Source organism: Myxocyprinus asiaticus, chromosome 21, assembly GCF_019703515.2.
Source record: "Myxocyprinus asiaticus isolate MX2 ecotype Aquarium Trade chromosome 21, UBuf_Myxa_2, whole genome shotgun sequence".
Taxonomy (NCBI): domain Eukaryota; kingdom Metazoa; phylum Chordata; class Actinopteri; order Cypriniformes; family Catostomidae; genus Myxocyprinus; species Myxocyprinus asiaticus.
In genome coordinates, this window is record NC_059364.1 from 5,154,925 (window position 1) to 5,169,492 (window position 14,568).

The following is a 14,568-nucleotide window of genomic DNA, read 5'->3' on the forward strand; positions in this document are numbered from 1 at the left end:
AATTCACCCAAAAATTAACATTCTGCCATCATTTACTCACCCTTATGTCATTCCAAACCTGTATGACTTGCTTTCTTATGTGGAACACAAAAGGGTCTGACTGCCTCAGTCACAGTTCACTTTCATTGTATGGAAACAGAAAGGATACAATGAAAGTGAATGGTGACTGAAATCTGAAACTGATACTTCAACTGATCAGGTAATGGCACACCAGTCTATGCAAATGTTTGTATTTGTAACACCAATAATTAATTAGAATATGTGTGTAGACTCTAGTCCATCCAAAAATAGTAAGCAGGACACATTACTATGTTTAGTAAAGAAATTTGAAACCTTGACAAATCCTGTCTACAGTAGTTCATCTTCTGAAGCGCTCATTGTATAAACATACCACCTTGTAAACATGACTTTACGAGGTAGTTTCCCAGTGGACTGATATAAACTGCACCCTGACTGACGGAAATTACGTAGAAACCAGCCAATAAGATTGCAGTTTGGCATTTATATTTTAGTTTAGTTTTTAGATGTAATTTATTTTATTTTTTATATTTGATTTGATTTGATTTGATTTGATTTGATCTGATCTGATCACTAACCACTAGGCTACACCAGGTCCCTGCAAAACTTTAATAGCAGTAGTGGTACACATTTTTCCTTGCATATGTAATAAAACCAGAATTCTCAATGTTTGACAGTGCATAAATGTGTATGCAGTATATGTGCTGGTACATCAGTGTGCTTTTGATGAGACTTGCTTTTAAAATTCTAGAGATTGACTAATATTGATGTTTTTGCAACTGATGCTGATACAGATTATTTTTATGTTTACATGTCCAATAACCTTTACGCAGAACCAATATGCAGTACCGATATTGAATATAAGCTGTTTTTGCCTTTTTGCTCAATTGTAACTAAATTATCATTAGGCTACAACAATAAAAACATTAAAACACAAACATTAGCCTTATATATTTCATATTTATATAATAAAATAAAATAAATTGCATAAATAGTAATTAAATCATAATATGATAATAATACAAATGAAAAAACATATAAACAATTCCACAATTATATATGGGTGTTTGTTTGCCTTGGGGCACTTTTAGCTCTGGATGTCTAGAAAGTAAAGTCTCTTTTAAAAAATCTTTTCACTCTCTCATTTGTCTACCAACAATGTCCTACAGCGTATGCACTTTTTCCCCCCCTGAAAGTCGTGAATATTCCCACCACAGTGTCATTTCTACCACATCTCAAATTCTGTATTGTGCTTAGTAGAATTCTGTGATGAAATTACATTTTTAACGATTTTGGAATAAAATGGTCGAGTCCTTTCTCGCTGAAGCTAAAGGTGGTTTTACATGGGACGCGGTGGGCGGCAGGCTTTGCTTGCAAACTTGCCGCATCTGGTGTAAATGCACACTGATGCCTCCTACTGTTTCAGTTCAAACAATGCTAGCGAGCGCTAAGATGCTGTGTCTCTGAGGTGATTACTGTAAATACTGTATTGCATGTAAGTAATAGCAAATAAGACTTAATAAAATGCCACTTTTTTCTTCATAAAATGTGTTAATGTAAATATTATATTCCATGTCTCAGGTGAGTTCCACATTTACTTTAACAAGTGGTTTAAGAAATAGACTTCGTTATTTCATCTTTTATTGGCAAATTTTTTGACATTCTATAAATACCTTAAATAACATATTCAGCACATTCAGAAAGTATTCAGACCCCTTATTTTTTTTCGCATTTTGTTGTTGCAGCCTTATGCTAAAATACTTTAAATGATTATTTTCTTCACATCAGTCTACACTCCATACCCCATAATGACAAAGCAAAAAACTTTTGTATTCAAAAGAAAAAACTGAAATATTACATTGACTTAAGTATTCAGACCCTTTGCTATGACACTTGAAATTTAGCTCAGGTGCATCCCATTTCTCGGGTTCATCTTTGAGATTTTTCTACACTTCGATTGGAGTCCACCTGTGGCAAATTCAATTGACTGGACATGATTTGGAAAGGCACACACCTGTCTATATAACGTCTTACAGCTGAAAATGCATATCAGAGCAAAAACCAAGCCATGAGGTCAAAGGAACTGCCTGCAGAGCTCAGAGACAGGATTGTGTTGAGGCACAGATCTGGGGAAGGCTACAAATTTTTTTTTGGCTGAATTGAAGGTTCCCAAGATCACAGTGGCCTCCATAATTCTTAAGTACTCCAAAGACTGAAGGCTGTAATCACTGCCAAAGTACTGAGCTAAGAGTCTGGGTTAGGGTCTGAATACTTATGTCAATGTGATATTTCAGTTTTTGCTTTTTAAGAAATGTGCAAAGTTGTCAAAAATCTGTTTTTTGCTTTGTCATTATGGGGTATGGAGTGTAGATTGATGTGGAAAAAAAATATTTTAAGCATTTTAGCATAAGGCTGCAACATAACAAAATGTGAAAAAATGAAGGGGTCTGAATACTTTCTGAATGCACTGTAAATAACAGTAATCACATCAAGTGCTACATTTAAGTTTGTTTGTGTTATAAAGTTCAGGAAAATCTACCACAGCTAATACTACATCATCCATGATGTTTTTGACTATGTAAAAGCTACATGGCATTTGATTTCTTATGAAAAAATCCCCTCTGATTGGTCAATGACAAGCTGCAGCTGCGGAGAGATAAAATATATTTTTTGCGCGATGTGCGCCGCAAGCATTCGTGCACAACAGAGCGGCAGGATTCTCGTGAGCGAGCTTGGAAAGCAGTGCTGCTTCGACTGCTTCCTGTCTCTCATTAAAAATAAATGAATAGGGCACACGTGGTGACCGCGTACAGTGTAAAGCCGCCTTAATTTCATAGCTAACATTTAATGTATCCTAAATACACACAATTTAATATTATTTTTGGACTTTTTGCGTAATTTGGCCAAATTACAGCTTGATTGGAAAAGTCGCCTAATAATTATTCTGCTTTCAAGTGATATTTACCTTGAATTTTCTTTGTTTTCTTCAAAGAACATCAAATTCACTTGTATCATATTTCATCTCAAGCATGCTCTTCACTGACACTTCTGTCAAATTGGTTAACAAGTACACTTACTTTAGAAAAAACTTTATTAGGGGCAAAATTGTTTGGTGTGGTGGAAATGACGCTCTGTAATGGTCATAATTTTTTTTTTAAAGTTGATAGAAATATTTTTCACACAATAAATATTGAAATGCTTTATTTCATTCTGTGTTTACATTATTATAGTTTTAAACATGTAATAATTTGTGTTTTTAGAAAGGATTTACATAGTTATTTAAAAGTCTGGGTCTGGGACAAGGCAAAAAAAAAAAAAAAATATATATATATATCTATATATATATATATATATATATATATATATATATATACATATAATAAGGCGTTTAAAAATTACCAAAAATAAATGAGGAAGGTTTGGTGAAAAGTTTCAAGTCAGTTTTAATGTAACCTTCATGTTACAAAAAAGTTTGAAATCTGTTCATTTTTTAAATAAAAATCAACCCCTGGGACAGGAACATGCCCTAAGTTGAAGAAATACCCAGATATAATAATGACAAATCGCTAAACAACTTTAAATAAATAGAATGGTACAACCGAGTTTCGGTAGATCTCAACAAAATACAACCATACACACCCACCCTCACACTTAAAATAACAGTCCTGTGTCTGAATATTTCAAATGGCGTTCTCACCTGATTAGGCTACACTTTACAGGAGATGCCAGATGTGTGTGTGTGTGTTAGTGTGATACTGAGTTTTGGATATCGGGGGGGCCCTCGGGAGCCTCATTTCTCTCAAACAGAAGAATAAGAAACGGTCTAGAGGAAAAACAGCGAGAGAAAGCGTGATGGAGAAGTGTAGATTGTACCTGGGGCAGTGTTGTGCCCTGAGCAGCTGGTGTCAAGTGCGGGGTCAGTGTCCTTGTGCTGTTGTGTGTCATTGTGATTGAGTGAGATTGTTGGAGCACAGGATGAGACACTGTGCAGATATGCGTCTCCATGCTGCGCCGGACTGCGTGTGTGTGGACGGTAAAAATAATGATGAATGGCTAGTTAAGATAAACAAAAAACAAAACTTATTTCCTGTGTGCACCAAGCATGCAAGCTGAAATTTAATTATGATTGTTAATTCTGTAAAAATCAATTTCTTGTGGGAATATTGTAATTTTTTTGTTTTGTTTTTTAAATATAACACAGATATGACTTAAATATGAGATTCACCATCTTAATCATTAGTTTTGTCTTGTTTTTTTAGCACAAGATATCAAGACCTGTTTTCAGAGAATGTGTTTTGAATAGGTGTATTTTTGGCTTCTTTGCAGTTTATTGCCGTTCTTGCTATATTGTGTGTATCTCTTTACACAATGTATTGTGTAGACACAGGGAAATCTCCTTCTTTGTCCATAGGCTGTGTGCAGAGTCTGTCTTTGTGTGTGTGTGACATTAATATTAAGCAGGTGTCTTGCCCGTAGTGAGCGCTGTGGTATAATTGGCTTGTATAGGGGTGTCAGAGCACTGAAGAGGAGATAATGGGGGCTTCAAACTGCTGCCAGTGCTAAGCGGGTGGGGACTGGGGTTAGAATCAAAGGGAGGGGGCTGCTACCCTTTCATTCTCTCGCTCTTTCTTTCTCCATCTTTTTTTGTGAATGGGTTCCACAGCCTCTCCTTATGTGTCTCTCATTCATAAAGAGCCAGGCTTTGTCACCAGAGGATGGGAACCTGGGAATCTGGCAGCGTCCGCGTGACCTTCCAGCACCTCGCTGTTTGTCGTCGCTTCTTTTTGCCTTTTCTCTCTTTATCTATCTCTTGCGCTCTCTCTCTCTCTCTCTCTCTCTCTCTCACTCTCTCTCTCTCAGGCTTTATTTTATTTTCCACTACTTTTATTTTTCTTTGGCTGCTCTCTATCTCTCTACCTCTCCTTTTCCTGCAAAGAAAAAAGAAGATTTCTCCCACTAATTTTTGGGAAGATAGAGAGTTTGAGGCCTACAAAATACAAAAGAGAGAGAGAGAGAGAGAGAGAGAGAGAGAGAGAGAAAAGAGCAGGATTTATTTATGGAACAGAGAAACACATTTGTGCAGGGAATGAGAGAGAGAGAGAGAGAGAGAGAGTGAGAGAGAGAGAGAGCTCCTTTATAGCTTGCAGGAGGAAGTATAAATCTCCTTTTGAAAAACTTCCTTTTGTTTTCTTGTCCACTTCCTATTCATCCGCACTTCCAGAAACACAGTTAAATGTTTCAGGTAAAAATAAAAAAAAAAAGATACAAAAGTTTTGAAACACTTGACTGAAATGTTTCTCATGATTTTAAAAATCTTTTGATCTGAAGGCGTATGCTTAAATGTTTGAAATTAGTTTTGTAGACAAAAATATAAACATAATAATTTATTTCATTATAAAACTAAAATTTAATTAAAAAAAAAAAGTTTTTGAAATTGATGACTTGGACCAAATAATAAAGAAAAGCAGCCAATAAGTGCTCAACATAGATGGGAACTCCTTCAATACTGTTTAAAAAGCATCCCAGGGTGATACCTCAAGAAGTTGGTTGAGAAAATGTCAAGAGTTCATGTCTGCAAATTCTAGGTAAAGTGTGACTACTTTGAAGATGCTCAAATATTTATACACAGTTTTGATTTATTTTGGATTTTGTTTAATCACAACATAATTCCCATAGTTCCATTTGTTGTTCCATAGTTTTGATGACTTTACTATTATTCTAAAATGTGAAAAAAATTATAATAAAGAACGAGTAAGTGTTTCAAAACTTTTGACCGGTAGTGTGTGAGTGTGTGTGTGTGTGTGTGTGTGTGTGTGTATATATATATATATTATTATAAATTAAATGAATAAGTACAGACACAATGTCAAAATTTAATGGGATAGTTCACTCAAAAATGAAAATTTTGATTTCCTTAAAAAACATAATAGTTTTATTAAAAAAATGATAAATAGAAAAATTCAGGGTTACAGGAAGGCACTTACAATGGGTATGAATGGGGCCAGTCTGTGTTTTCATGACAATTAAATACTGTTATTCCGGTATTAGATATCAGAACTATTTTTATTTAAAAATGTTATAGTCTAAGTAATATTTTTACGTGGTAACCAACATTATGCCACAAATGCTGTTGATTGAGCTTAACTTATATTGAACCCAGAATATTCCTTTAAAAAGAGGAGTTGTAGGAGTTTACAATTAAACATTAGATCTGAATAGAGATGAATATGTGCCTCCAAAGTATAAACAAACTGTCTTTTTTTGTTTGCTTTGCAGGGAGATCGCCTTCACCAGGCAGTTACAGAAGCAGTCACCCAAACTCGCCTATTACTATCTGGGTTTCTACGTCCATTCCTGCCCCAAGATGCGCTATAAGGTACAGCATGTTTCTTGTCCAAGTCATTGTTCTCATCTCTGTTCCTCTGTTCTGCTTTCCCTGGTCAGGATCATATAACCTTGTTGGAGTTACTGAACGCTGCTTAACTTAAGTAGAAATCGTTCTATCGTACTTTGTCTTTCAAAACACTTTAAAAGAACGTTTTCCCTAGACTACATTTTGCTGAATGTAAATCAAGATGGCTTTCTTGGTGGTACAAGTCCAGACTGATGCATCCACATCCTTAAATATTTCAAAATGCATTAGCATCAATCCTCTCTATCACACTGCTGAGAAGATTTAGAGACTTTTGCAGTGGTTGTATAATCAACGAGGTGGCTTTTGGGGGGAGTGGGGTTTTTTTTGTTGGCGGAGGACCCATTGAGAGGTAAAGTAGACACCTGTTAAAGGTGTTAATTCTCTATTCCCTTCCCTCCAGCCAGCCTTACACCTCTCTGCTTGGTTGCCGCTGTGATCTGTTTCCCTCATTACTGCTCCCAAAAGACTCATCGTGGAGAGATCGCAGTGCCTCACTTCTGTAAAACTCCCTTCTCCTCTGTTAGACCTGTGTACTGTTGATTCAAGAGGACACAGCATAAAACCTTTGATACTTTTTTCCTGTTCATTTCTTACTTAAAGCCTCTCAGCACTCGTATAGCCATGCATGATGTCTTCAAATGCCCCACACTCTTATGTAAGCGCCTGCAACAATCTAACGTTTGAGACACCGTAAACTAAAATTGTATTGTTTGTTTTACAATATGAGGGAAAAGCTGAAAGTATTTTCTGTGGAAATTAACATCAGGCTACAGATACTGTTGATAGAGCTTAAAGGAATAGTTCACCAAAATATGAAAATTCTCTCATCATTTACTCACCCTCATGCCATCCCAGATGTGTATGACTTTTGTGCTTCTGCTGAATATTCAGCCACAGAGCTGAAAATATTGTTCTAAAAACCTTTGTGTTCTGCAGAAGAAAGTAAGTCATACACATTTGGGATGGCATGAGGGTGAGTAAATGATGAGAGAATTTTCATTTTTGGGTGAACTATTCCTTGAAGTATTATTTATACATTTATACATATTTCCTTTAAGTTGATTCGCTAGAGGACTTTTATTTTTTAGATTTTTGCTAGATTTTTTTAATAAAGTTGCCATTGCCAACCCATTTCCAGGTCATGCAACACTCCTAAAATGTCAGTAAAGCTCAGATTTAAGACTAGATACAACAGCTGTATTTTGGTGGAACACTTAAACTACATCACTGAAGTTTGGAAAGCTAATACATGACTCGCCGCTAACCCAACTTCGTCGTCCAGAATTCATTAATGCTATCTCAGTATCGCAATCACAGGCTTGCTTTTCAACCCCTATGCCTCTTGGTGTGAATACGTCATGGAAAATGTCGAGCTATGCTTCCAGAGTTGGCGCTGTTAGCGCTCTGTCCAGTCACGCAGCTTACGGAGGCGCTAACATCGTTAGCTGTTTCCTCAACATCTTCTACAGCCACAAACTTGGCTTGTAGTTGGTGTTTTCAGCATCTTTTATGGATAAGGGACTTGGAACCATGTTTGGTAGGCTGCAAGACTTTGCAGAGTAGCGTTAAAGATGTCCAGCGGGAACTCAATGTAAGTACTTGCGCAGGTGTGGCCGAGCGTAGAGCTCGTTGGCCTTCGTTTGACTGAGACGATGGAAATGTTGGGCTGCTGAACAGCTGATTCATATATGGAGGACGGAGATGGAAAAAGAGGAAAAGAATGTAAATAAAAGTGATGGGCTAGCCCAGAGCTGAAGGCGAAGGAACAGATGCAGCTGTAGAAGATATTAGCAGTTGAGGAAGAGGTCAGTGCTACTGTAATTTTCGTAGTCACTCCTCCTCCAAGGAATAGTTCTCCCAAAATGTGAAAATTCTGTCATTGTTTACTCAACTATTGCTCTGAAATGTCATTGCGTTGAATTAAAATATACTGCCCCAAGATACGTAGCATCAATTTTGATGTCACTGATGCCAAACATCATTAGTTCTTGCCTGTCTCGTCATTGACGTCAAACCTGCGGTGACGCACTTTGACGCTTCATGTTTTAATTGAATGAGATTTGAGAGCTACGTCAGAGGGCAAGATTTTCTTTGAAGAACGACTTCAGTTTCTTTCTGCTTTTGGCACATGCTTTCATATGTTTTCAGAAGCCTTTTTTGTTGGTCACTTTATGGTACCTTTATGGTCCTTTTTTCATCCTTTTTGAAGTATGACCGCCTCAGTCCCCATTATGAATAAGAGCACTAGAGATTCTTCAAAATATCTTTGTTTGTCTAAGAAAGTCATATAAGCTTGAAATAACATGAGGGTGAGTGAATGATGACAGAATTTTATTTTTGGGTAAACTAACCCTTTAACACCATAGCAAAATGCTCACTAGCAAGTTTAAGGGGCTGTTCACACCGAACACGTCCTTACGCTAAAAACAATTCCACGAGTAGAGCAGAACTCAGGTTTTTAACAGTTTAAACAGCTTCAAAAAATGCAATCAAACTTTATCCCATATTCTGATCAAAGATGTCCATCAAGTGCATGTTTACCCAATTAAAAAGCAGCGCTGACGGAGGTGAACTGTCTGCCACTAAACCATTTTCCACATTGAAGAACAGCTCATTCATGCTGCACTTTATTCTGCATATGTCAGGGCTGAACGCATTTTTGTATCCATTTGCATGTTTAAAAAAAAAAAAAATTATGTGAAAATGGGCTAGATGGACGTTTTTGACTGTTGTGCTAAGACTCTCTGTTTATTTTTATTTTTTTGGATTTTTCCCCTTTTTCTCCCAATTTGGAATACCCAATGTGCTTTTAAGTCCTCATGGTCGCATAGTGATTTGCCTCAGTCCAGCTGGCGGAGGACGAATCCCAGTTGCCTCCGTGTCTGAGACTGTCGACCCGTGCATCTTATCACGTGGCTTGTTGAGCGCGTTGCCACGGAGATATAGTGCGTGTGGAGGCTTCACGCCATCCACCGTGGCAACCACGTTCAACTCATCACGCACCCCACCGAGAACAAACCACATTATACGACCACGAGGAGATTACCCCAAGTGACTCTACCCTCCCTAGCAACCGGGCCAATTTGGTTGCTTAGGAGACCTGGCTGGAGTCACTCAGCACACCCTGGGATTCGAACTAGCTAGCGAACTCCAGGGGTAGTAGCCAGCGTATTTTAACACTGAGCTACCCAGGCCCCCTCTGTTTATTTTTATTTTTCTCCTCTGTCTTGTGCACATTTTTAAGACACTGTTTTAAAGTTAAAAGAACTTCAACTTTCAAAGACGTGTCTCTAGACAACTGCATTCCATTCCATTTGTTGCGCTGTGTCTAGCTTTTTTTAATGCAAGAACACATTCGGCCTGAACGGCCCCTAAACGGCCCATCCTCTCGTTTGTGTATCGTAATTTTTTCACAGCTCATTACAAGTCATCATACATTATGCTTGATATGTCTTATCTGCAGCAGTCTGTTTATCTGTTAAGCACTCCTTTAAGAAACTGTATGACATCACTTCCCCTGTCTCAAACCTTTGAGTACATCTGCAGTGCAGCATATATATTGCCAGTGGGCATTTTAATTCGCTAGCTGTCTCTCTGTGTTTCTCTGCACTACAGTACTGTGGTAGTATACTGAAAATTGTAGCATTCACCCCTTTCATCCTCAGGCTGTACAGTTGTGCTCATAAGCTAACACACCCTTTGCAGAATCTGCAAGATGTTTATAATTTGTTTTAGAAAATAGGGGGATAATATGTTTTTTTTTTTATTATTTAGTATTGCCCTGATGAAGCTATTTGATAGGTATTTACATAAATCTCACAAGACAAAATAATAAATGATTTAGCACTAATTATCTTGTTCGAAGGTTTACACATCCTTGGTTCATAAAGAGATAGTTCACCCAAAAATGAAAGATCTGTCATCATTTACTAATTTACCCTAATGTTGTTTCAAACCCGTATGACTTTCGTTCTTCTGCTGGAAATCAGAAGATGTTAGGCAGAATGTTACAGTAGCCTCAGATACCATTCACTTTTGTTGTATGGGAAAAATACAATGAAAGTGAATGGTGACTGAGACTAACATACTTTCTAACATATATATTGTGTTCCAGACAAGAAAGAATGTCATATGGGTTTGGAACAGCATCCAAAGGTGAGTAAATTATGACAGAATTTTCATTCTTGGGTGAACTGTTCGTTTAAGTTATTTTGTCTTCTGAAAAAAAAAAAAAAAAAAAAATATATATATATATATATATATATATATACATTTTTTTTTTTTTTTTTTTGCTTTTGGACAGTACTAAATTAAAAGAAAAATAATTGTAATCCTTATTTTTAAAGAAATGTTCCGGATTCAATACAAGATAAGCTCAGTTAACAGCATTTGTGGCATAATGTTGATTACCACAAATTTAATTTTGACTCGCCCCTCGTTTATCAAAAATTACGGTTACAGTAAGACACTTACAACCCCAGTATTGGATATAACTTTACACAGATAAGGTTAGTAAGTGATTTTATAATGCTAAAATCATGTTCACACTTATAATGTTTACGTCTTGATGCTATACTTTTGAAACCGTGTGTATTTTAGTATTTATAATTGGCCCCATTCACTTCTATTATAAATGCCTTACTCTAACTGTGAAATTTGCATTTTTTAAATAACCGACGAACGAATCGAAATCATTTTTTGTGGAAATGAAAATTTTGTCAGAAATGCTGTCGAATGAGCTCAACTTGTATTGAACCCAGAACATTCCTTTAAAGGAGCACTCAGTAACTTTTGTCTTTGTGTCACATTGGACTTACACTGACACCTAACGGCTTGGATGCAGTAACATTAAAAATCAGTAGTTTTCAGTTAAAGATGCCATTGTAGAAATGTAGTATTCACAGTCAACCATGAATACTTTAATCAATGAGTGAAAGTGTCAGATAACAGGATGGTTACTTAGGTTAAGCGAGTAGTATTCGGCTGGTCATGTGATTCTAACATGGCAGCGCCCATGTGCGGACCCTCTCCATGTAGAATAAAACAGCATTTAAAAGGTTACTGATTTGACTGGAGTCTTCATTTTAATGTGACTGCTCATAGTTTCCTACATATATTGCAAAATTACAATTCATGTCTTTATGAGTTAAACTTTTGTAATGAGGAAAAAATTACTGAGTGCACCTTTAAGGTTTTATCTCTCTGTAAAGGGAAAGGGATGGGCGAGGAGGTGGCGGGAACTGGCAGAACAGTCAACGTTAATTTTAATGACATAAACTCAACTTAAAACAAACATAAAACACATAGATGCACATACACACAGCAGCCGCATGTGTCTCTCTCCCAAACTGGTGTCTCTGGCTCCCCTTTATCTTTCTCTCCCGCTGATTATTTGAGTCAGCGACGGCCATGCACCCTCACTCCTCATCATACACCTCCCCCGCCCGATTCAGGCCGGGTGCCATCCGGACTGGCCTACTCCCTCCCCTTCTGGCCGTTCCGCCAGCCGATGGTCCACCCCGCCTCCTGGGAATCTGGGGAGAGATGAGGGGAGGGAGAGGGGAGAGGGAAAGGGCGAGCAGGAGAAACAGAAAGAGAGAGAGAGGAGAGAGAAACTTGCTCGCCGGTCCCCGGACACGCCGACGCTTGGTCCTCAGCCACTCCTCTGCCCACTGGCAGACAACAGCCGCTCCTCCCCAAGTCCTCTGACCCCTGGTGGATGGAACGGCTCCTCCCCTGGCGGACGGCAGCGGTTCCTCCGACTCCCGGCGGCCGGCTGCGACTCCGTCCCCTGGCGGATGGCAGCAGCTCCTAAACACACACACACACAGCGGCCGCATGTGTCTCTCTCTTTCTCCCGAACTGGCGCCCACAGCTCGCCTTTATCCCCCTTCCAGATGATCAGGTGACTCGGGTCCGCCACGCCCTCCTCTTCGTCACACTCCTCCACCCCCCGATTCAGGCCGGGGAAACCTCCAGCATGACGGACTCCCCTCCCTTCCTGGAGGGGAGGTGCTGCCCTTCCGGCCGTCCTTCTACCGGCAGGTCTTCCCCACCTCTCTGGAGCCATGGGAGAGACGAGGGGAGGGAGAGGGGAGAGGGAAAGGACGAGCGGGAGAGACGGAGAGATTGAGAGAGAGGAGAGAGAGAGAAAAACTTGCTCGCCGGTCCCCGGACACGCCGTCACCTGCTCCTTAGCTGCCACTCCGCCCTCTGGCAGACGACAACGAGTCCTCCTAACCCTTGTTGACAGAACGGCTTCTCCCCTGGCAGACGGCAATGAGTCCTCCGTCCCCTGGTGGATGGAACGACTCCTCCCCTACCTGGGGGATGGCAGCGGTTCCTCCGACTCCTGGCGGCTGGCAGTGACTCCTCCATCCCCTGGCGGACGGCCGCGGCGAGGATTCCATGACAGCGCATCCCTCCTCCTTCCCGGGTTTCAGCAGCAATGTAATGGGTAAACGATGAGCAAGGAGGAGGCAAGAACCAGCAGAGCAGTCAACATAACTTTAATTACATAAATGAACTTAAACAAGCATAAACACACAACACAGCAGCCGCATGTGTCTCTCTGTCTCCCGAACTGGTGCCCCCGGCTCGTCATTATCCCCCTCCCGGCTGATTAGGTGACTCAACACCGGCAAGCACCCTCACAGCCTGGCCACGCCCTCCTCCTTGTCACACTCTCTTTTGTTTTTTAATGCTAAACATCTTACAGATGCTGCAAGGGTTATATAAACGAATGAGCATCTGCAGTCCTGGAAGTTGTTTGTGTCTCTTTCTTTCTGTTGGGAGCTGAGATCTGCAGAGTTGTGCGTGTAGAATAATGAATAGACCTCAGTTGGAGCCCAGCTCACCCTCTTATATACGAGTAATCTCTCCCAGCACAGCTCTCAGATCAGAGATGAGTGCCACTCATCCATCTCATTCACAGCTTGCCATTGTGCCCTGGGAGTTTAGTTTAGGGGTGAGAAGGTTGCCTGTTTCTCACCTACACCCAAAACGCACTTTTTTCAGAAAGCTTATTAACGCAAATGCATATGACATTATTGTGGCTGTCCTGGGATACCTCTTGAAAGTAATCGCAGCACAACGTGTTGTTTCATGATGGCCCCCTTCCCTCCGGGCCCTGCGCTTCTGCTAAAAGCACAGCACCCCCTGGGTCTTGTCAAAGCCCCCGAGTGCTCATGCTGGAGCGCCGTTGACAGCCTCTTAGAGCTAAAAACCATCACATTAGAGCGGCTCACTCCTTTTTAGACTGGGAACACTCTGTACCCCTCACTGTGACTGTTGGCAAAGCACGGCACTCTCACAGCAGCATTTACATCTATTCTAGAGTCATCACTAGGGTTGGGAACCAAGATCTGGTTAAAAAAAAAATTAAATACCAGAACCGTATGATTTTCATGACTTTTTCGCATATGCGGACAGAAAACCATACTAAAATACTCTGACAATGTTTCCTGCAGTGCAATTGAACTTACTGAGTGTACCTTTAAAGGGATAGTTCACCCAAAAATAAAAATTCTCTCATTTACTCACTCTCATGCCATCCCAGATGTGTATGACTTTCTACTGCAGAAAGAAAATATTTTTAGTTGAATATCTCAGCTCTGCAGGTCCATACAATTCAAGTGAATGTTGACAAAAATGTTGAAGCTTCAAAAAGCACACTGAAAGCATGAAAGTACTAAAGATCAGCCTGAAAGTAATCTATACACTCCACTGGTTTAGTCAATGTCTTCTGAAGCGATCCAGTTGGTTTTGGGTGAGAACAGACCAAAAAATAATTCCTTTTTCACTTTACATCATGCAATTGCAGTCTCTAGGCACGAACATGATTTCAAGCTTGATTACACATCCTAGTACTTGATGCATACACAGAGCACTAGATCTCACAAAGACATTTAATCGCAATAAAATCATGTTAACACTTATAATTTTTAGATCTTGTGACTATACTTTTAAAACAGTGTGTATTTAAAATGTATGGACTGGCCCCATTCACTTCCAATTGCATTAGGTACCCCAATATTGTACTTTCAAGTTAGATTATGAAAAGAGTGCTTTATTATATTGGATATATTGTAAGTGTGGTGGTAGAAGGACTGGAGTAGACGGTAAACAAAAACAAC

At 39.4% G+C, this 14,568-nt stretch overlaps 1 protein-coding gene across 7 annotated transcripts in view; it reads left to right on the top strand.

Annotated features, from left to right (window-relative positions):
• LOC127411944 (arginyl-tRNA--protein transferase 1-like) overlaps positions 1-14,568 on the top strand; it is a 133,349-nt gene that overhangs the window by 75,528 nt on the left and 43,253 nt on the right. For all 7 annotated transcript variants that reach the window (XR_007892371.1, XM_051647883.1, XM_051647884.1 and 4 more), the window contains one exon: positions 6,295-6,394. Coding sequence is in view for 6 of the 7 variants with exons in the window: in XM_051647883.1 (XP_051503843.1) it covers positions 6,295-6,394 (100 nt within the window). In the remaining variant the exon portion in view is untranslated. The remainder of the gene's footprint in view (positions 1-6,294; positions 6,395-14,568) is intronic.